General features: G+C 37.1%; 1 protein-coding gene across 2 annotated transcripts in view; it reads right to left on the bottom strand.

Moving 5' to 3' along the window:
* Nucleotides 1-9,962: 9,962 nt before the first annotated feature.
* The window catches only part of klf7a (Kruppel like factor 7a), a gene marked incomplete at its 3' end in the record, with an annotated part of 33,122 nt that continues 18,081 nt past the window's right edge, over nt 9,963-25,003 (bottom strand). The window contains exons 2-4 of one of the 2 annotated variants that reach the window (XM_079420639.1): nt 17,639-18,251; nt 13,406-13,529; nt 9,963-10,873 (exon numbers count right to left, since the gene is read on the bottom strand). In XM_079420639.1, the coding sequence (XP_079276765.1) occupies nt 10,822-10,873; nt 13,406-13,529; nt 17,639-18,251 (789 nt within the window). Of the gene's footprint in view, nt 10,874-13,401; nt 13,530-17,638; nt 18,252-25,003 lie in introns of those variants that run through there. The other variant, XM_079420638.1, reaches the window with a different exon arrangement.

Below are 25,003 nucleotides of genomic sequence, written 5' to 3'. Positions count from 1 at the left end.
TAATTTCAAATATACCATAGTTAAATTACGGTTATGATGCAAAATCTATGGCTTAGCACACTGATCTAATGCTTTAGTTATAATCAAAGTGTTGAATAATAAAACAACACAATTTAATTATGTTCTTGTGTGAATGAATCGAATGAATGAATTGTGAGGGATGAATTTGTTGAGGGTGGTGAATTCGAGTCTAAAGCAGACTACCGTAGTAAACCCTCTCAACCACGCCAGGCTTGTTTATTATAAAGCTGTAGTGAGGAGCAAGATAAGCGGAGACGTTGAACTCTATTTCTAACTTGGCAGGCTTGTAAACACTGCCAAATGTGACAATAATGTCCCGTAACCGCTGCCAGCTGCCTGCCAGATACCTGACAGCTCTCAATGATTCTGCTGTTTCTCCGCCAATAGGGTTTGTAAGGCCTGTCCCGCTGCATTAAGAGCTCTGAAGCTTCCAGATTCTTCTCCCGCTTTGAAAACGCACCCTTAACGCTAGACCGACAGCATCTAAAAGAGCTTGTTTTGGTATTACCAAGGAGCAGCAGCTAAATCTGTGAGTGTTTCCATGTTTTCAAGAAGTTAGTGAAGTTTCTCCGAGTTTGATGCTTCATCGTCGTTAATTCTCGCCACTTTATTGATTCAAAGAATGAATGGGAAACCAAATAGTCACATTACATAAACAGACGTTTGGACGAACAAATAGTTGACCCTTGAAAAACGCGATCAATTTGAAAAATAGGCCTACATTTTATTACAATCACACTGAGATTCTCAGTTAAAGGACTAATTCAATTAGGCCGGAGAAGAATTCACCCCTTTGTCTTGGTGCCTGGATGAATTAGGGTTTAAACAGACTTGATACAGACTGTCAGACCCCATTAGAAAACAGCAATCTGACAAAAAAAGAGAGGGAGTGAGAGCTGAGAGCTATGGCACAAAGCTACCAGTGCCAACGTTATTCAGGCTGTTGGTATAAATTAAACATTGACTGTACTCGTACGACTGCCGGGACACAAACGCTCCACTGATTATATGCTGTCAGCGTGCGGCAGACACAGCCAGCGAAAGTCAAGGTCAAACATGTTGGGATTTAACATGAGAGAGACTTCACTCTACTGTTTGATTGATGCCGCTCTTTCATCCGACATCACCTTTCTTGCAGCTCTCCAAATATGAAATGATGCAAGAGATGAGCGACTGTATGACAGATTTGCCTACCTAAAATACTTTTAAGGTTAGCACTACATTTTAGAAAAGAAACCAACTGAAAAAGAACATTTTAGAGACTGTTTGCACTTCAGAATATAAAACCTGCAATATATGACCAATGTTAAAAACACCTTGTGATGAGGAGTTAGGACAATTTTGCTACCTCGATTCATTTTGAGGTTTGCATCAGACTTGGAAAAGAAACTGCACAGCTCCAGACTGAAAAAAAAAGATTAAGGGACAATTGGCTGCTAAACTGAAGCATTTAGGTACTTGTGTGAATAACTTGTTCACCTTTTAACAACAGCCACTGCTGTGTTATTATTACTATTTAATATCAGACATTTTAGTCTGATAAACTTACAAAATTTTTGTATATAGATGATTAAATAGTTCAACTTTAATGATACTGTCATACAAGAAATCCTGATTGTATTTGTGCCATAAACACGTTCCATGATTGTGCCTGTTTGGAAAAACCAAAACAAAAATCAATTGAACTTATTTAAGAATACCATTTATCAGTGTTTTTAAATATACACTGTTTATGAGCAACAAGTAAACACAATGATTTGGATCTCACGATAAAGTTCCCGGTTCACTTTGAATCAAAAATAACCAACAAAGGACTCGTGCTTCGTGTTGCTGCTTGATATTGCATACTGATGTGACTTACCGTATTATTTTAGTGTATTATCTTAATTACGCACAGTGGTTTGTAATGCAAACAGTTTTACCATTTACTGCACGTTGTTATTCTCCTCGTTATTTAGCCTACCTATAGCGGCTTATGAACCGGAAGTTTCGCCCATAGGCTTACTTCTGCATTTAGGAACAAGGTGGATAGTCTTTGTTGGTTATCACAGGTATCACGGCAGAGGCAGCCCGATCAAGATTCGTAAATATCAAACATGTTAGATATTTATGAATTGAGTTCGGGGACGCTCTGTCAAGATCGGGAGCGGTTAAATAATCATAATGACACCACACAACAGTGGATTTTTTGGACAAAAAAATCGTTTGAGATAAGCCTCAAAGCAGCCCCCCCCCCCAATCATTCACCCCCCAGCCTTAGTGGTTTTTTGAAGGAACACTGGCATGCACTTGGAAGATGAAGGAACCACCGCCGCTTCACTGACCAAACAGCAAAGTTTATTTAAATTAAGTTGGTTTACAATTATTGTCACAATCTTTTTAGCCATAGTCTGGTCCCGTGAACACATTGTGGTGCTTGTTCTGTCGTGAGGTCGGATTTCCTCTGTGCCAGAAAAGCATTACGCCAGCACTGTATGGCCTATATGTGATATGATGAGATGTGAAAACAGAGAACAGGTCAGTGCAGATATAGGGCAATGTGTGTATTTCTCTGTGTGTCTCTGCGCTGACATTTGATCGTGATGAATTTTAAAGCAGGATCAAGGGGTAGTGACAGTCTATAGGGCAGTTCATGAAGACAGTGAGAGGTATTGGTGCTTTATATGTATGTGCAGACCGCACTGAATCACACAGTGGGATCAGAAGGCCTTGGGGTTGAAGGGCAGCGTGTTTAGTCTATGCAGTCAGCGTGGGGTATGTTTTTATGTATGTGTGATCAAAGCAGTGGTTATGATACTCCACCCCCTCTCGGCCAGGCCAGCATTCACCCAGCTATTCAGTAAGAAAAAAACAACAACCTTGGAATTAAAATTTCCACATTGTAAACATAGCCTACTATTTAGACTCATAGAAAGAGGCGCATGTCCTTTGCATTCTTACATTATATTCTTATATATTCTTTTGTGGTGAAATATGACCTCAGGTTTGTGACATTTACCTAAAAACCTGTGTATTTCTACAGCAACTGATCGCATTTCTCATCAGAACTGCCATCTTCAGTCATTTGTGCATCTTCTTATCATAGCGTATTATGCACATTACGAGACGCAGAAATTATTTACAAAGAGCCCAGACGACTCAAAGCAAACGTCTTCAGAGTACAATTAAAGCAAACTCCACAACTGGGTTGTCTGGTATTATCTCTCCAGTCAGTGTCTTTGATCAGCGCATCCCTCCAGCCGCCCTGTTTCCAGGCAGTAAAGCCCCCAGAGCTGCTCTCCTCTGTCATTTTCTCTCCTTACACATCCTCCAACCCTTTCTCCCCCTGCTTCTAGGAAATATTTCTCCCGGGACTGTCTTTGTTTAAAGCAAATAGGCAGAATCCAAGCCAAAAGCAGAAAATGAGCGCTTCCATTCATACACAAGCACTGATGCTGGTTCTGAGGCCAAGAGCTGACTAAGCCAAGGCAATGCTGAGTAAATCTTTTACATCCAACCTGCTGCTCTTTGAAAACAAGTTTTGCTCTGTATATACATAAACATATATTTTATACGCCAGTATCTTGGTTTCATCTCACAAAAACATATCATATTTCAAACTAAGATCAAAGAAAAAGAATAATACATTGTTTGCATAAAGAAAACAAAGCCTGCTATTAAAGACCATTAAGATTTGTTGCATTGTGATGTTATTGTCATGATAATTAAACTTCAAATTCTCATAGTGTGTGTGTAAAAATATATAAAAATTATATTTTAAAATTGTACATAATAAAATATATTACAATTATATATTTGAAAATGTATATATTATATAATAACAATAATGGACATAAATATTGTGCAGTTTAAATCTGTTCTTTCTGGTTTATTTATTATAGTAATGAGAATGAGATTGTTTGGTAATGAGAACTGGGGATGAATTTAAAATGTGCTTAATGAAACTAATGCCGTAATGGTCTTCATTTTCAGAAAGCAAAATCTAATTTATTATTCTCTTTGTCTTGATTTTGGGGTGAAATATGACCTGCACACGATCTGGACAGGTTTCATGTGATTCACCATTTAAGTGAAAGGAACATCATATTCAGAGATTTTTTTCTATTGCAAATGGATTCCCAGTCCCCAAAGCTCTCTAGACATGAACCATCATGTCAGTGTAATTGTAAAATGATAGGCAATAAGTCAGACAGATACAAGTGAATGAATCGTAAGATGAGGGTGCCCGTTTCAATTATGTACATTAGTTATAGATGAGGAACCTTTTGGGAATAACCCATACTGAATACATTTGCAGAATTAATACACTGTGCAAGGCCATTTTCTTGTACGTAATTGCACCCTAATTATCCATTAGTTATTGAATTACCCTTTTATCTGTTTGTCACGGGCAAAGGCTTAATAAATGGAAGAGAAATCATCAACTTGGTTATCAACGCTCCAAATTTGCAACACAGCGAGCGAGGGAGAATACAGTGAGAGAGGGATGGAGAGACTGCACTACAGTGGCAGAGAAAGATGGAGACAGACAGAGAGAGATAAAGAGGCATAGATGGAGAAGGAGAGATAGACGCATACATATATTCATGAGCATCATCGGGTTGTAATTAAGAATCAAATAGCTACAAGGAAGCCATTAGTTTATTAAGTGTAAGAGACTGCGCAAATAACTCGCAAGATTTGTGCTTTTCTCTCTCTCTGCTGATGCACAGCAATCAGGGAAATTATTTTACAAATGATTTCAGCTATGAAGGTTTTTCCCCCAACATCCTGTTAGATTTCAAAAACAAAAAGTGGATTCCATTGCAAAACAAAAAAATCCACATCCAGGCACTCACATAGCAAGCAAAGTAAAAAAGCCTTTATTATAAGAATAGAATAGAAGTTTATTGTCATTGTACCATTTGCATGTACAACGAAATTTAAAGAATAAACGAAATAAGAAAGGGCTACATATTAAAAAGACACCAACGTGTATCAGCCCAAGCAGGCCTTCGTCAAGGTAATTATACAATTATATAATTTGTATTGTACTGTGAATTGTGGATGTGGATTCAGAGTTTGCTTATTTGAAACAGCATCCAACCCTTAAAATTATATATATACCTGTATATTCTATAAAAGTTTTATTTTTCCTTTTTTTTATATTTTCACATTTTTTTCCAGTAATAATGTGGATTGATGTTGTATTACATCAAAAGTTGTACATTAATATACATAAAAAAAAAATGGTTTAGAAACCATTTTCACTCAGGAATGCACAGCAGTCTGAGAAAGTCTGCAAATTATTTCAATTATGACTTTTTTGGTTATTTAAATGATATAATATTTATATATACCTCTGAATTGTGGATTCAGAGTTTGCTTACCTTAATTCGTATGAAACAGAATATAAAACCAACAATTTTTAAGCAATTTGGAAATGCTTTTGATCTCATTAGAATAATTTATTATTTTTGGTTCCAAATGATAACAATTCCATTAGCAGTATCCATTCCTTAATGAAATGGATGTAGAATTATTCCAAGACATTCTGACATGAAGGGTTAAAAATAACAAGGAGACTACAATAGCAGTAAGATTCTACCATTTATTACACATAATGACATTCTTAAATAAAAATGCTTCACTTAACAGTTCTTGCATAGATATATTACAATACCAATTTAAAAAAGAATTATGAAACAAACCAGTAACAAAAATAAACTCTTTTCCTTTTTCCTTAATAAAGAACATTGTCATACTAACATCATATAATACAAATAATATATGCAAACACTTTTTACAGCAAATAAAACAAAAAAACATAAAAATAAAAACGGCATAAATAGGAGCAAAGTGGAAAGCATGAAATGCCTGCGAAAAGCAGAGGGATCGGAACAGATTTAATTTACAGCAGGAAGTGTGGAAAAAAGCCTTTAACCGGAAAACTACGCTACGAGTGCAACGAACATTGGAAATCACTCTTTAATCAGCTTCAGACCATCCATTTGAAAGCTTTTAGCACAGCGTTTTGAGCAATAGAACGGTACAAAGAAAACAATGCTTCAGATGTCTAGTGAGCGAATGGAGACCAGCTTCTAACGTGAACGTACAGACTAATGCGTCAATCCAAAAACAATGTACAGACCTCTAAAACGGACTAAGCATAGTATCACGAGATATGAAATGCATTCAAACTCCTAATTTAGTGTTCCCTGCATGTTTAGTAGTGTCTCAGCTCATGCCAGATCTTTAGTATGGAACCTTTACATTGTCAAATGTAAAAACATACCTGCAAGTGTGCTTCGGTAATTACAAATAATTGCATTATCCCACAGCAAAAAGGTCAGTCTGTGCGATTTAAAAGCCGTTTAAGTGGGTAACATACAAGGTTTCTACACACTTGAGATAAACTAAAGACAGTGCACATAAAACAAGCCCTAAAAGCAGACAACGAGCTGCTCTGTGGGGTTTCTCAGGACCATTAAGACAAACTCATTAGCTAGTTTTTGCCAAGGTAACATCCCTAACTGGTCCGGCTGGAGGATGTTAAAGAAGGATTTTAGAAAAAGGTGCACTTAAAGTGAACAAACGGTCAAAAGTCCACAAGGAAAACTACTAGTGAACATCATATATCTTGATTCATAGAACACAATAACTTGACAAGCTCAATGAGAATTTTAGCACAAATTTTGTAATGTGAACACTGTTTCTATCCCATGAGCATCCAGGTACATTGTGAATCCTCACAAAACCTGATGAGAAATGCCTAGGTCATATTTCACCTAAAATGACCTATTAAGAAGCCTATTTAAACATTATTTTGCATTGTGACAATATTGTCATGACAGTTTATGCACATTTACATATATCGTTATTAGATTTTATATTATTTATTAAATATATTAAATATTTAAAATGACATTTAAATTTGAAATTTGAAGCTGCAGTCCATAAGTTTTGCCTCTTTGTAGCCATCTCTGTTTGAAACCTGCAATTGGAGTTATTTGCGGAGTTATCATCATGTGGGTTGTTCATCGGCAATCTAATGTTTTGAGGAGTACGTGTGGCTGTCAGTCACTGCACCAGAGTAGATATTCACTGTGCTTCAGAATCACAGAGTTTTACGGCTTGGAAGTATGACCCAAAAAATAATTTTCATGGGAAAAATGTCAACTGAACAAATAAGTAACATGTCTGCCACTTTTGTTCTGACCAATTGAGGGAAAAAAAGCATTTCAATACATCGCGCTCCCAATGGGGATGAAATCTAACGATTGTGTAGCTCATACGACATAAAACCATTCACATTTATATGATATATGGTATACTTGTATGGTATACTTGTATTTCCTGTGAGAACCTACCAGTACCACTCAAATTAGAAAACATTATTATAACCTTACCGTTGTGAACCGGGCTAAGGTGAGGAGATAGTTTTGAACACTGGCTGGTTATGTACTTGCCCAAAAATTGATTTTGGATTATTTTTAACCAAAAAAAGTTATGGACTTCAGCTTTAAATGAGAATTGGTTAATAATGTCACAATGCAGAAAAAAGTCTTTCTTAATCTCAGTATTATTTATTTTAGTTTTTGACGTGAAATGTTTGAGGTGACATGTTTTTGACAGGTTCTATGATATTATTTCTCATATGCAGTTTATCCTTCTCTTCATAGACCCTAAAGTAAACACCTGATGCCATTATTTGCATCTATTTCAAATCTAACTCTTTGTCAAACTGAAATTATCATCTTGAATACATGATCAAGAGAATTGAGAATAGTTTTCGAGATGTTACATTGGATTGTGTTGGCCTAAAATGTGGGACAAAATAATGCTTTGTTTCCTAGTCTCCATAGCCCATGATCATGTTTTTTGAACTAAAAACTTCTAAGATAAATTGTAACATTTCAGGTTGCAGTCTTAACTCCTCTATGAAAAGCAGATATCATGCACTAGATTTTAGCTGGAAAAGCGGCCCGTACGATGGTCTCTTCAGGACATCGGATGCACGCGGCTCTGCTCTGGATTCCGGTGACCTTGTGTCTTTGTTATTTTTCATGGAGCTAATGTGGCCAGGGAGGGAGGTAAGCTGACACCCGGCTACATGATGAAATTGACTGTGTCGGGCGGTTGCGATAAGATCCCCCGGTCAGCATAAGTGTGGCGTGCGACCCCCAGTGTGGTCCTACTCCGTTCCGCCCCATTGAGGGGGCGACCAGCGCTGGCTGCTGCCAGCAGAGCCCAATTCCTTTCTCATTACCCATACTGCCATTCTGTCAGATAGGCCTCCCGTTGGTCCGTGTTAGACAAGTGAGTGACAAGGGCAAGGAACTGACAGATGGCTTGAACAAGATATGGGTATCCTTGTCCATCACCAATTTTTGGGTAATATGATCCAGATGGTGATTTTTATGATCCGTAGATATGGGGTCATGAAATGCAATGTTTATGCTCTCTAAAATTAAATTTTGATTTTGTTTATGCATTGATCTCAGGGGTTTACAAGTCTTTGAATCAGCATCTTGATGTTTATATACAGTGCGATGGTTAAAAAAATAAAGCAAATCGATGTTTTTTGTGCTCATTTTAAACATCTTCAGATCTGGGCCTCTCAGTTAAATCATACAAATGCACACAAAACCGCTATATCTGGTTGTTGGAAAAGCAGTAGTTCACACAAAATTGTTATTTACTGACCTTCATGTTGGGCCAAAGCTGTATGACTTATGACAAGGTCAACTATTATTTTGATATATAACATAAAAGCAGTGTATACAACTTGTATTTCAAATGAAATCTGAAATTTTACATATATGGGTTATAGCTTTGTTCATGCAGAATTTATGCATGAAGATACTTTTGTCCTAAAGCCAATGCTTCTTCCATGTCTTGTTTGTTGCCATTTTGAAAATATGTAAGTGAGTAGCAAGAGCTACTGTAAAAAGTAAGACTTGTGAATAACGAGTAAATTTTGGTAGTAACGAGTAAATTACAGTTGCATTATAGACTATTATAGACAGCCTCCATTCCTGTTTTTCATTGTAGGAAAAAGAGCACTATGGACATTCTTCAAAACATCTTCTGCGTTCCACCAAGGAAAGAAAGTCATACTGGTTTGGACTGACACTAGGGTGAGTAAACGATGACCGATTTCTCATTTGATGTGAATTATTCCTTCATCAACAAGCATTTGTGTAGATCTTCATGCATGAGCCACAGTGGGATCTATCTTGAGCATATCAGGCCTTTCAGTGATCTGAATGATTGCATAAGTGCAGGGCCGTCCACAATCAAACAACCTTACATTCAGGAACACTTTCCATCCCACACTTGATTGAACGTTGTAATTTAAACCTCACTTTTACTAAACAATTTACACACTGTACAGCTGTTTTTACCAGGAACACAAGGCAGATATGTAATGTGTAAGAAAAAAACAAACAAAAAAACATCACAAAGTCTAAACATGTCACCTGCAGGACCAGCGAAAACACAACGCACACCTTTCTTATGATGCTTCCATCCATGCAAACTAAAATAACTGATGGGAAATGTCTGTTCGGACAGTTTTTCTGGACATACTGTGATACATTTACAAAAACGTTGTGATTGCAAATCTCTGCCTTGAATGATGGAAGTCATTATTCTGTAGTGAAGTCCGCAGATAAACCATGGTGCTTTTCTCATTTCATGCTAGTCCTAGAAATCCCGAAGGAACCCAAGTTTATGGGATAACGTTTCATGGGTCATAAATAATGCTGAGGAATGCTCAAAACGTGTGCAATAACAAAATTGCTTTTCTTTTTTTCACCACTAAAAGTTTGCGTTTCTATAGAAATGAAGTCCACCTCAGATGTGGTCTGTGCCAGTGTAGAATCCACTACTCTTTGCTTGTGCATATGGCAGTTTTTTTTTTTTTGGTCCATTTTTATTTATTTTTATTTTTATATTTTGTACACATCCACAGGAGAAAAGCAAAAAAGAAGTCTTCTGAATTATATAACACAGTAATCATTCAAAAAGATCTCTTCTTTATTTTTTTTACTTTATAAAAAGTCTCAAAGTGTCGCTGCGCAGCGGTTGGTTGGCAGGGAGGGACGTGAAAGAGAGAGATTTGTCTGTCTATGAAGAAGGTAAGAGTGTTTCCTCCACTGCCCCCAATCAGATTCACATTCGAGCGATGGGTGATTCTACTTCACCTTTGAAATCCAGATTTCTCTGGATGGACCTTCCACTTTAGATCTTGGCTGTGGATTGGCGGGATCAAAGCAGAAAGATAATCCTTGCTCAAAATGAGGAAAAAAAATCCATCTCTTTGGATTGGCGTCCTATCGCTACGATGTTCTCCAAAGGTTCTCGAGGAGATGATTTTGGGACACATCCTGCACGGTGCAGTAAATCAAACCAGGTGCATTGGTAGCTTGTCTGTTTGAGACGTACTCTATGTAAAATTGACAAAAGCTTTAAATGGTTCTCAGAGAAGTTGGATAATAGTATCTAAATCAAGTCTTTGATGTTTTGAGTTTTAGGCAAATACCTACTGAGGCACGTTGTCTTTAAGTGACAAGATGTCGTACCACCTTCTACGATCTGTAGACCTTCAAATTTCCATCCTCATGGTTAGACGTGGCCGACCAAACCTCAAGACCTGGTCTAAGTTCAGCCCGTGCTGATCGGTTCCTCTACGGGAGGCCACTCTTGGTGGGATGAGTGAACAGCCTGAGTGGTATCCTGCTCCTTCCCATCATCCCTCTCCTTCTCTCTCTCTACCTTCCGTCTCTTCCTCCACCTCGCCATTTTGCCACCTTCTCCTCAGATGTGCCTCTTCATGTGCAGTGCCAAGTGATCGGATCGAGAGAAACACCTGAGGGGGAAGACAAAAAGAACTGATTAGGAAACCTGTGTGATCTGAAATCTGTATCTTCTATCAATATTCCATTTGGTAGGAAACATTAAACAGGTTTGATTGTATTGGCGCTGTCTCTGTATTATCTGTCGACACACATAAAATGGATGAGCCGGAAAAGTAAGAACTTTTTTTAGAGTTTTAAAGGATTGATTATAATAGTTCTCAACTTTTTAATTACATCTCTTAAATGACATTTTGGTTAGGGAACAGTAACTACTTGCTTATTAGCATGCATATTACTAGCATATTGACTGTGTATAAAGTACATATTAATGCATATTTTGCATGACCATATTTTAGATCCCTTAATGCTACAAAATACCCAAATATAACTAACTCCTATTTTACTACTTATTGATAGTAAGAAAGGTTACTTACTACAAATAAGCAGCAAAATTAGGAGTTTATTGGGGGAAAATTCTTAATTTTTAGTTAATAGAGAATGTGTTCCCAAATCTAAAGTGTTACCATAACTTTTTTACATTTTTTTATTATTATTTTAGAGTTAAAATGTATAATAGAAAAAAATGTAGTTGTCCAAATAATAAAATCGATTAAAATTCCAAAATAAAATAAAATAAATATTTAACTTTATAATCTTGTGAATAATGTGAAATGTATTTTATAACACTGTGTAAGTATGAATAATGGTGTATAAATAACAACAAATTGTATACATTTTCAGAAGGGAATACAATTACTATTATTTTTAATAATAATAACAATAATAATAGTATTAATAATAATATATTATATACAGTAATAATCATCATCATTGTTATTATTTATATTTTATTTTTAACATTGTCTTAAAAAAACGAGTCTAGATAAACCTATTGATTGCTGGAGCATCTTGACCCGTCCCTAAGACATATGCTTTCATGCTAAGTCTCACCTGTCCTGGAACGGCAAGGGGAGGAACATGAATTGGGAAATCAAGGGGTGTGTTTTTGGCAGGATCGGACAGATGGCAGATCAAGCCACTGCCAGGAGGCACCAAACCAGCTGGTGTACCTCCACCCTCCTCCACACCCCCACCCCGCTGTCCTGACAGGGGGTCCGGACACAGTCGGGCCGGATTAAGAAGGGGCCTGAGGGCCACAGCTACAGGTCTAGCGTCTCGGTCTACTGTATTTACTGCTCAGACGAGACGGGGAGCCCCTCCGCATGCTGCTTTCCACTGTTCCCGTCAACTCCATCATTGTAATGGTAATCTGGGGCTCCCTCGACAACGGCAGAATGGATTCCCCAAGGTGTACGAGCAGCCAGGATGACAAGAGAGGGCGGAGCTGAGCTCTAAGTGAGATACGCAAGTCTAACAAGCATGAAGGACCTATTTATACATCAAAGCGAAGACGAGTTAAGATTCACTTCAGAGGTGGAAGCTCTTGGTCAATACCAGGAGGCAACTGTCTCGCAGGCACTGCGCCCAAATTGAAAATATTCTGAAAGAAAGCACAGATCTGCGTGCTTAGCTTTGTACCCAAATGGAAATGCATACTTTTTTATATTTTATGATGTTTATGTTTTATGAAATAAAAGTACTTCCATGTAAAGTATGTTGGAACATTTAGAGCGTACCAGCATGCATTTGCATTCATTACAGCTTTTGTGTGGAGCGTTCTGAATCCTTCACTTTAGTAATGTCTAAGACAGAACTGTTATTGCTGGAACTAAGGTTACAATATCTGAAAACACTTCTGGTGTAGATGTCTTCAGGCAAATAATATGCGATTTTAATTTTCTAAGATTGCGGAGAAACCCCCGAAATGCAGCAGATAACTCTACTTGTCACTCACCACGCTGACTCTGCAAGCTTATCTAGACCCGGTGAACACAGAGAAACCATTGTCTGAATAGCAGATGTTTATAATCATTAAGCTGCATCTACTGGCACAGGTGACAGGTGGACCATCTTAGATACAGATTTGAAAATCCAATCCAATCCAAAATCCCTTCAAGGTGCTATAGCTAAACGAGGCTTAGTAAGAATTAAATGAGGCTGATTTGTTTTTATTATTGAAATTACAAAATAGTATCATAAAGTAGAATTTTTTAAAATAAATTATAAATAATTATAGTATATATTAATTAATTAATTATATTATAATTATATAACTATTACTATATATATACTTTTTAATATTTTATAATTACAAAATAGTATTATTGCATTAATATAAACAGGTAAACTGTCTACCTTAGGTGCTGGTCATCATTAAATTGTCTTGCTGTGTACATTTTCGAAATTAGAAATATTACATATTATTACATATATTATACAACAATGAAAAAGGTTTAAAATAAAATAAAGAAAGAATATGAAGTACAGCATTGTCACTGTTTGATGTCATGTCACACTTCATATTATGAAGTGTAATTTATAATATGAGGTATTATAAATTGTAATATGAAGTTTACAAAATGTGACATATCAGCTAGCATTTGTAGGCGTCACACAGGTAGTCGTCTGGTGTTTTGACTCACCTGTCGCAGTGATTGCACTTGAAAGGCTTGGCGCCGGTATGTTTGCGGTAGTGCCTCGTCAACTCGTCGCTTCTCGCGAACCGCCATTCACAGCCTTCCCATGAGCACTTGTACGGCTTCTCCCCTGATACGGACACATAAACAGACGCACACACACCTGATTAAAAATGCACTTTCTTCCTCGTGGGGCCTTGAAATCAGCGACTCGGTCCAGCCAGCCATCTAATTCATTTGTTTTAAGTTGATTAGCCTATCGGAAGAGTGTTGACACAATTGGAGTTTATGAAATACATGATCGTCATTAGACCGCACAGCTGTCGGACCAAATGAACTCGCACTCAATGAGCTTCCAATGAGATCTTCACTGCGTTTAACAGATGTGAGAGGCTGCGTTCACATTTTTGATATGTTTTCGTTGTGGATGGGAGCTGCCTTGTAGGAGAGCTGCGGTTCTTATGGGGTCTCATCGCTCGTTCATTAGCGCTGCTGAACGTAACGTATGAAATGGGGGGCAGGCAGAGTTTATTTGGATCTCTGGGAGAGGTGATAATTGGAGTAGTAATGATGGGTAATGGGGAGGAACCTCATATTTACTGTCAACCAGCTGGTCCTGTCTCCACTGTTTGCCACATCTACAAATCTTCTGAAACAAGACTGTGGCTTCATATAAATTGCTTGACAATAAAATAAGTCTGATTTTCATGCAAAGACGGCTCCTAAATTTAACTAGCAGTCATTAAATCAACATTAACTCAAATATGAAATCAAAATTGATCCTATTTACTATCTTAATACCTGTTAGTCTATAAAAAAAAGATTTAAAAAAGACTTTTTTAATTAAAAACATAAATTTTTACTGACGTGATATAATGTTAACAAATAACAAAATAGTTTCAGGAAGTAAGTACTAGCATTTACAACATATTTGTTTTACGATTTGTAATCATGCGATTGATTATGATTGATTATGATCATTCATTCATTCATTCAAAAATTATGTATTTATTTGTTTATTTTAAAGCCTATTTATTTATTTTAAAAGCCTATTATTTGTCTATTTAAAATGTTATTTTTTTTATTTGTTAGGTTATTTATTATTTTAAAAGCCTATTTAGTTATATTTTAATTGTCCTTTAATTTATTCATTAGGTTATTAGATTATTAGGTTATTAAACGCCTATTTATTTGTTTGTTTATTTTAAAAGAATATTAAGATATTTGTTTATTTTAAATGTTCTTTTATTTATTAGGTTACCAATTTAATCATTTATGTATTTATAAAGATTATTTATTTACTTGTTTTTTATTTTAAAGCCTTTTTATTTATTTATTTTAAAAGTCTATTTAGTTTATATTTATATAGTATAGTATATTTATTTATTATATATTTTTAAAGACTATTTATTTACTTATTTTTAAGTTAAAGCACATTTATTTATTTTTACAGTTTATTTGGTTATTTTATTCTTTTCTTATTTTAAAGCTTATTTAAAAAATGAATTTAATAAAAGAAAAAAAAAACTACATTTAAACATCCATTTTACTTTGAAACAGATACCACTATGCAAGTAAAATGGAGTGTGTATTCATTTCGTATCGACTTATTGTTTAGCATGAAGAAACTTCCATGACGGCCCCACTTTCATTCTGAGCCATAAAAACAACAACAAGTTATATTTAGATCAGAATTTGAGTGCTAAATTGCATTCCCTTTCACACACATTCACAAGCTAGCCACATTAAGCAAGACAGGTTTAGACCTGCGCTCCCTACGACCGCAGCACCAGCCAATTAAGTCATGGAGGCATGGAAGCTCGAGTTTGTCGCCTAGCAACCAGGCAGGAGCGTAACGTAGGAGGCAGCAGTGGAGCCGGCTCGATCTGGCATCGTCTGTCCCTCTGTGCCACCAGCCAATTACGGCTCATACTGGCAGGGGAAGATGCAGTTGCCTGGCAACCAGGATGTTACATGATACACGTATGTACAAGTGGATATATGTGTATGCGCGTTGGGAATGAAAGTGCACGGACGAGGCTAGCGGTGTAAACTGAAACCAGCGCCGAGACCTGAGAATTGTTCCCAATTATAGAGTCCCGTTCAGAGACACACCAGTTGCCTGGCAACTCCCCACCCCCATCACACAACCTTTCCTCTCTCACACACACTTTTTCTCTCTCTCTGCACCCTTACAGGTGTCGGAGTCTCTCTTAATTACATTTTCTCAGTTAAACTGCAGACAGAAAGACTCATTATGATCTGTGCGGCTCTCGGCGGCACCAAGCAGAAAGCCATTTTCTGCTCTTCACCGCTCTTCCAAGTTTTTTATGAATCAGACTTCGTTATAATAGAACGCAAAGCAACAGACAAAGTAGAAACGAGTTCCGCCACATTCCTCTGTTCACCCCTCCGCGTCTCCCTGAAAACCCGCTCTTATCTCTTTCCCTAACGCCATTCATAAAATGCTCCAGAGGGCAACGTCATTTCCATTCACGGCGCCTTCGTTTCTGTACAAATCTCAATCAAAAAAATTGATCAAAGACTAGAGCTAATGAATAATGCAGTTTTTAGATCGATTTTTCTGCAAAAAAATGAATATAATATAATATATTATATAATACAATACAACATAATATAATAATATTATATTATTATACATTTTTGAGTAAAATCATTGAAATATCATTTAATATATTGTTTGGGATCAGAGTTTAATGCAACTTATTGCTTCTTTCCTTTTTTGAATAAATGCAATATAGAAATTGATCAAAGACTAGGGCTAATGAATAATGCAATTTTATATTACATTACATTATATTGTTGTTGTTTTTTTGCACATTTAAAATATGTAAAAAAAAAAAAAAAAGCAGCTCTCAGATATGTAGCTGTCAAATATTATTTGTTACAATATATTTACTGTATGTTGATTTTGGCTTTTGTGGCTCATTTACATCAAACATGGTGTGACGTGTCAAGCTTAACTATGCACAAATTAGATTTAAGAACTATGGTGGACAGTAAGATTTTCAGAGAATTGTTACTTAAACTACTACATGACTTCCGAAAACTTAGAAAATGTAATATCAAATACTTTTATGGTGCTTTCTTGTCCTTTTTGGACCTTGTCAAGGCATCCTGTTATTCTTGTGCATCCTGGACCGTCAATCCTCATGTCATAATATATACGTCCTCAATACTTTCTAATACATCAGAAGGGAGCCATTACCATGTGGCATGTTCTGGTTTCAAGAAATGGGGATCTGCTCTGGTGTGTTAACAGGCGTGCAGCAGACATAGGGAAATATACAGGCGAGTAAGTCTCATTCCAGCCGGTCCATCCATCATGAGGCAGTTATTCACTCCGTGGACAGCTTTGGGACAGCAGTCTGAGTGCTTTTGGATTGAGATCGAAGAGACAGAGAATTATGGCTGTTTCCTGCACCATTCGAATCTGCTGAGGAAGTACTGTCGCAACCTTGAGAAAATGTTTGCCGCCGTGGGGCCGGACAGGCACGCTGCCATGGCGACGACGAAGTACCATTAATTACATCAGCTTGACGCTTATTGTGTAAAATAAGATTGATTGCACAAAATAAGAAATTTAATAATAAATGTGGTGGAACTGACTGAGTATTTCTAAATATATAATGTTATTACTGTAAGAGCAGGTTGAGTGCACACAAACACACACACACATACATATATATACTGTATATATATATATATATATATATGTGTAATATTGGTTGAATTAATGATTCAATGACTCACTCAAATAAAGTCACTTATTTCATTCCTGAATGAATCAGTTTTTCAGAACAAATCAATTAAATAAATGACTCAGTGACACACTCATAAATGCGGTTAATCATTTCAATCAGTTTTTCAGAACAAATCGGTTGAATGAATGATTCAATGACTCACTCAACTGCAGTAATTTGTATTGATCCTGAATAAATCAGTGTTTTAGAACAAATCAGTTCTACAAATGATTCAATGACTCACTCATAAAGTCATTTGTTTAATTCCTGAATGAATCAGTACTTCTGAACAAATCAATTCAGTAAATGACTCAGTGACTGCAAATGATTCAATGACTCATTAATTCAAAGACGGTCTACTTGCCACCTACTGGGGAACTTTGCAACATGCAGGACAAGTCACTGAAAAATGGGAAAACATCAGCACAATAATCACTGCTAATAATTAGTCAATTTCAAAAATATACTGGCTTACCTGTATGTGTCCTCTGATGTGCCTTCAGATGTGAACTCTTGGTATAGACCTTCCGACACCCGTTAAACTGGCAGCGATGGACCCTCTTCTTGTTCTCTGCCATCTCGCCAGCTCCAATGGTGCAGGTGCCGCCCTGTTCTCCGTCGCTCTGTGTGCCACTGCTGCCGTGCTGGGGAGAAAGTGGGACCGGGTGGGCTGCCACAAGCTTGGCAGAACTCAAGCCCACCTTTCGGGCCACTAGCTTGAGCGTGAGGGTCCCGTCGGGCGAGGCACTGAGTGTGTGGGTGGATTTGACTAAGTGACGACCCAGTTCTGGGGACGAGGGAGGTGTTAGGGAGGTGACGGCATTCAGCTGGGCTGCGTTGACCCCTAAGGTGATGTCTGGAGAGGTCACAGTAGAGGAAGTGGAGGAGAGGGTTTCTTTGCATTGGGTGAGGTGAGGAGGAGGAGGACTGGGGGGGTTGTTGAGGCTGGGAAGCAGGGGGTCTAACAGGTCTTCATCTGCCTCTTCCTTCATGAAGGAAGGGGTAAGGAGGCCATCTAGTTCCTCGTCAAAAAGGTCAGACAGCCGTTTGGGTTCCGTCTGCAGATAGCGTTCCAACTCCAAACATGTCTGTGGAAAAGATTTAGATGTTTTTATTGACCTGAACACTGCCATTCTTGTACACGCAACACCTACACATCATAAACAATTTATTAATATAACCTTTATGTAAAGCATTTGTAAAGCATTTTTTGACACATAAATTGCCCACTTTATTCACAAAACCTTTATGTTAAGCTTTCATAAAAACATTCTTAAAGTAATCATCGCTTAAACAATTTTATTTGTAAATTGTCACCAAGAATGCAATACATTTTTCGTAAAGCATTCTTATATTGTTCATAAACTGTCATAAAACAAAGCCATTTTTACAGAAATCATTTGCATAAAATAATTTATGTTAGAATTACATCCATATTTGCACACATTTATTGCACTGGTTTCATGATTTAGTCATCATAGCGTAAAGCTTACTTTACATGAGATACATCTAAAATGCAGGTGTTACTTGACACCAGATCCATTTCTTCTTTTGATATCACTTTAAATATTACATTTACACTTTGTTTGTACCTATTAAACAACTCAAGCAATTAAATGAAAGATAAAATCATCCAGGCTAATCTACCTCATTAGCGCTGCGTGTAAAATAATGTGATTTTTTTTTTCTTTCTTCAGACTAACCCCTTTCTGGACTGTTAACTGGGTACTGAGACTGCTACTGCATATCATTTGCTTCAGCAGGTCTTCAGGAATAGATGGTTACACTGTGATTGATTACACAGGCTAGAATGGAGCTCTCTGGAGCTGAAGAAACAGACCTGGCCTGAATTGCTTGTTAGAGCGCTTTATGTGGAGCAAAACTGGCTCTTCAAACAGAAGGAGAGAGAGAGAGAGAGAGAGAAAGGGAAAGAGAAAGAGCCATCAGACTTGGATTCTTCCATTTTGGATGGGTTTTTATATTTCAGTACAAAGAATTGTGCTCAGAACAGCAGCGTCAACACAATAAGATTTAATGGTATCTTATGAGCGACTACTACTCCTTTAAGATACTTCAAGGGGCCATTGAAAGGACAATAAAATGTTCTTTGTTTTGAAATTAAACACAAAACCTCTTCCAGTGTACACAATTATTAAAATGTAAACTGCTTTAAAAAAAAACTGTAAAATGCCCTTTTGCGACTGCTACACGTCATATATAACCTTATTAACATATCGGGTAGAGCCCATGTCAGACTATGCTCCATCAACAGTCTTTTATGACTGTATGATATATATTTACAAACACTTATTTGATTTACATATCATTGCAAATTCAGCATTACATTTATGCATATATGCTTAAACGATATTGAAAAAAAAACAAACAAAAAAAACACTGGAAGCAAAACCCGTTGGAAGCTGAAAGATAAAAAAATAATTTGCCCAAAAATAATTATAAACAAATAAATAAAATGTTTGTGAATATCACTAATAATAAAGAATACTAGAAAATTGGATGCTAGAAAAAAGCTATGCAATACTGTTACAAAACAAACAACAACAGATAATAACATATATATATATGAAGAATAAATACAACTTTTTTAATTAAATTATTTTATTTATATTATATATATATATAACAAAAAAAAAATAGTAACAAAAAATGTAAGAATGTAAAATTGTAAATATTTTATTAATTTGTTTTTGCAAATTGGAAATAATAAAATGCTTCTCCTTTAAAATATTTTTTTTTTTTGCATAGTTGTCTAAGAAGGAGCAGTAATGTCGTTTTTATTTTCTGAAACGTTTCTCATAACATGACCCAAACCTTTTACAAAATGATAAAGAACAGTAACCTATCATCTCAGACAAACTGGCCTCTAGCTATAAATGTCTCGCTTGAATATCTGGCTCCAAACACGACAGCGGTTCGGAGCAGCTTCTGTTGCTAGGCGATGTTGTTTGCTTGTCATTTTATGAAAGGAGCGTCTGCCGTTTTTTCTCAGCGTTAAAAGCATTTTAATGTCTGCGCTGAACTGAAGGTTTCAGAAGTCAGGTAAACAGAGCATAGCTGAACTGACATTACCTGAGACGTCACCCGGAATATCTAAACATGACAGAAGACGCTATAGTTAGAAGACACAGATCTTCGCATAACCGTCTCTGAGCAATCTGCTAAAGGAACCATCTCGCTCGACTTGTTCAAAATAAATATTTGCATTTCTAAAAATCTGTTGTTTTCCCTTTTACAAAAACACACTCGGTTTCTCGCTGCGCCCTGAACTGATGGGTAATTAGTCACTTAAATGAAGCAGTAAAGAGATACTCTCCATTCAGTAAAAGTGCTGATGGGCTCGTGCATCTCTGTGCATGTTTTCCAGCTCAACTAATGACATTTAAAAGCCTCCACACAGCACGCCGGCAGCGGTGAGCACTGTATGGGCCCTTTGGACGCACGCCGACACAGGAGGGATTGGTTTTCTAATGTGCTATAGGGCTGCGGTGGTCTGGCGTGTCATGCCTGCATGCTGTCGAACCGTCACACGTATGACAGGAACACGGGCAGACTGAGTTCATGGGAGTTCGCCTGAGCACGTCATATCGAGAAAGGGCAGACGTGTGCATGTGACGGGAAAAAGAGGCAGATACATTTTGAAGGTGAGGCGTTTGGGAGTCAGGTTTTTCTTATCGCTCTTTTTGCTTTCTCTGTCTCTTCGCCCCTCCTCCCGCAGGCCCATAGGAAGTGACATTCAGGGGATATTGTTACTTAAAATGGCAGCAAATTCAATGCATCCAGTGCCGTCTGGGTCGCTTTGGGCCATGTGATTTAGCGGTGCGGTAGACTGGATGCCAATTGAGTCTAAAGCGACGCCGTAAAAGCTACCCGGCGGATTGGCGAATCTCTGACAATTTGGATGTTTAATCAAAACTAATCGCAACTTGATGCCCCAGTTTTGCCATAAAATAGGCAATAAAAAGGCAGAGCATCGCTCAGTTGGATAACAGATGGCTTGAATTTCGTATTGTAGTCCCTGTGTGGGTCACACATGATCTGCGAGAGACTGTGACTGTGAAAACAAACCTCATGTCCCAAGTCAAGGTCATTTGGTGTCTTCCAGGTGTTTCATTGCAATCAGAAAGCCAAGCCAAGCTATTAGGTATTCATGAACCTGAGATGTATAAATTAGTATGAACTGATAGAGTGCCACACATAGTTTTCATCTGCAAAAACAAATTAAATGAAACGCCATTAGTGTTACATAAACTTTCTAAAAAACTGCTTGTTTAGATTGAATGAGACACATTCAAGCAAATAGCAGATATTCACAACCCAAGAAACAAGCTGGTAACAGTTAAAACCATTTTACTTATTATTATTTTTTAAAATTATTAATAATTTATTATTTATCTGTTATTTATATTTCATATAATTTATTATTATTATTATTAATAATAATAAATAATAGCAGAATAAATGTATTATATTATAAACTTAACAATAGAATTATAATACTATTATTAAAAATAATAAAATTATTATTGATACAAATTTTATTATTATTATTATTAATATTATTATATTAAAATTCACATATTTAAAAAAAAAAAAAAATATATATATATATATATATATATATATATATATGTATATGTATATATATTATATATAAATTAAAATATAAATAATTATAATAAAACAATATATATATTTGTATTTGTACCGGCTGTGACGTTTAATCTTTTTGTCCGATCTTGCTCCAAATATCTTTTAATTGGCTGTTTAATTGGCTCTTTTCATGCAGCAGTTTCAAAATGTCCTTGTCAATGAAAACCAGCTGGGACAACATGCTAAAAAATAAAGGTTCTTTCTTAAACTTAATGGCATCTTTGGTTCCATAAAGAACCTTTAACATCCATGGAAAATTTCCACTGCACAAAATGTTCTTTCTATTGGAAAAAGGCTCTTTAGATTGCTAAAATGTTATTGGCGCTAAGAAAAATAATTATTTTAAGAACTGATCACTGAAAGGTGTTTATGGAAACCTACAATGTTCTTTAGATGAGGTCTTGCCATTTCATGCATTCCGACTTGTTACACTACTAAAGAGTTGGATTCTCATGCTAAACATGACCAAAGTCTCAAAAAAATTTGTTGGACGTATGATGGAGTATTTTCTCCTTGAGGGTTTCTGAAAGTTTTTTTTTTTTTTTTCCCAAGTATGGCCCTTCATGACGTCATAAAGGGCGGAATTCCTTGTATGGGCATTTCTCTAGGAATTCTGGATATGTGGATATATATGGCTGGATCAGATTTTTAGCAATAGTTAATTTAAGTCAATAAAGTTTTTGTTCCTGCCTTATTTATGTTGATGTCACAGCTTGCAGACATTATGTCAGTGTTGCCAAGTCCAAGGTTTTCCTGTGGAATTGGGCTACTTTAACACTGTTGCCGTGTGGTGGTTTTTCATGTTCACGGGTTGAAGCGATCCCAATAACGTGGTATTTAGCCCCTGAAATGCGAATTTTACCAGGGGTACCTCACCAAAAAAATATGTATTTTACCCCCCGATTTTTACTGGGGGACCCCCTCGAAACGCCATTGGGCTAGTTTTGAGTAGCAACTGGGCGGGTTTTGTTGTGAAAACTTGGCAACCCTGCATTGTGTCCATTTTAAACTCTTAAAATAAAGATTCCAAAGGGGGTTTTCACAGTGATGCCATACAAGAAACCAATTTAGTTTTTCCAAAGAACCTTTCAGTGAACAGTTCTTAAAAAACTGTTTTTTTTCATGGTGCGAAGAACAGTTTCTCTTGGAAACTTTTTTTTGGCAACCCAAAATGGTTCTTATATACATTACTGCAAAAAAACCCCTCTTATGTTTAACTCTTTCCCTGCCAAACAAGGACTTTTCCGGGTTTCTGCTTTTTCATTGTTATACATTTGGGTGCAATATTACTCATCTCCTGAATCCAGAGTCCAGAGTGTGCTGATCAAAAACACAGGCGTGGAAGATGCAGAAACGAGTGATCTTTTTTGTAAGCATATATAAACATGCGATCATCAACAATAAACAGTAGATAAATGAAAACTCCCTAATGTTATTGAGTGAAATGCCGATCCAGGAAGTGGTAAAGGACTGTGCAAGCTTTGGCGGTGCTGATGGAAGCGATCTACTGCATCTTTGCTTTGATCATCGTACTGAATATGATCCAGATGTAATATTTGATAAAAATGCGATTTTCTCAGCTTTCTGCTCAAAATGTTGCTTTATTTAATGAAACTTACCTACATTCAAGTGTCGATAAAAAAAGAACGCTTGAAGCTAGAATAAAACTGATTTTTTTTTGTTGTTGTTGAAAAGTAGTGGCTCTGTTCTTTATTTTGATGTATTGTTCAGATAGTCAAACAACTAAATATTCTGTAGGCCATGAAATTTTAATTCTGGTGATGGCTACCAAGTTTTCAAAAATGCTGGCGGGGAAAGAGTTAAGAGTGTAGTTTGGATATGATATACAAATAGTACACAAATAAATAAATCAGAATAAACTTCAGTTGCATCTTAACGCCACCTTATATAGCTACCGCTACCAGTATCTAATGTCACTGGGTGCAGAAACCGAGCAAGTGAAGACCCCCTGCCGGCATCTCACACCAAGTCGTAGAAGGAGCGACTGTCAAACATAGTGAGGTTTGAGCTGATAAAGTGAGTCATCTGTGACGTGCCCCGCAGCGAGCGCAGCTGAGAATATGAGAGCGAGAAACGCAAGGCCCTTCACTGTCAGTCACTTAGGTGCCCTTTTTTTGGAAGCCTGTCCATCGTTGCCGATTTGTGACCTGTTCCTTGCCGCGGGTTTGGCACGATTTATCATCTGTAAAGTGACGAACCTGGCTCGCGATTGGTTGTTATGGCAGCGAAGTTGACACGTCTGTCTTCTGTAGTCGAACCCACTGCGCAATTATCTTTTCTGCATCTGTGCGCCTGTGACAACATGTCACTTCCTCTTGCATCTCAGTATGGCCTCCAGCCATCGAACTCATCGCAATACTGCCGTAAATCCGGCATAAACGGAGCAATGGGTGAGCGCAATATAAGACCGGCTATCGCTCGCACAATATTAAGTTTAATATAGGGTAATCTGATTTGAGAAAGGAGTCGGAGATACCCTCGTACAATCTTCCCCTCGCTCCATGACGCTCAGCGGGAATACCATCATGCGGTGCACCAATTAACAGCGAAGCACTGCCTCCCTCCAGCAGACAAAGCTAATAAAACAAGCTGGTTATAAAAATGAATGAGAAGCCCGTGGAAGAGAAGCAGCACCGACATCCAGACCAAATGCAAACAGCTGTTAAGCGAGTTGACAGAGAAATGCGCTATTAATTTTTGGGAGATGATTTAGCATCAGCTGTCCCCAGCTAAAGGCCGTTGGCGGCGGAGAGGCAAAAACATGTGAACGGGGGTTATTTGTCAGGTCAGGTTGTTGATCGCTGTCCTAGAACATTTGTCAAAAGGTCTCAAAACGTGCTTGTGGAAAATAATCTTTCTCTGCGGCTGGAACCTGCGTTTTCAATTTCGAGAATGGAAGAATCGTTTGCTGCAAGGGACACGTGATGTTTCCATATCGGCCTCCTTTCAACAGCATCTGCACTTAGATGCATTAACTCTTGTGCTGTGCTGAAAATCCTTTACCTAATTTGGTGTTTTTTTGAAAATCACTAAATTTTAGTATGATGCACTAACATTAACTAGCATTTTAGGGAAAAGAAAATCCTCTCCGGGTTAAAATGACCAGAACACAGCATGAGGGGTTAAGAGAGACATAAAAAAAAGGAAA

Source organism: Barbus barbus (genome assembly GCF_936440315.1).
Source record: "Barbus barbus genome assembly, chromosome: 7".
NCBI lineage: Eukaryota > Metazoa > Chordata > Actinopteri > Cypriniformes > Cyprinidae > Barbus > Barbus barbus.
The sequence above is the reverse complement of the archived record's forward strand: the minus strand, read 5'-3'. Positions and strand labels throughout refer to the sequence as shown.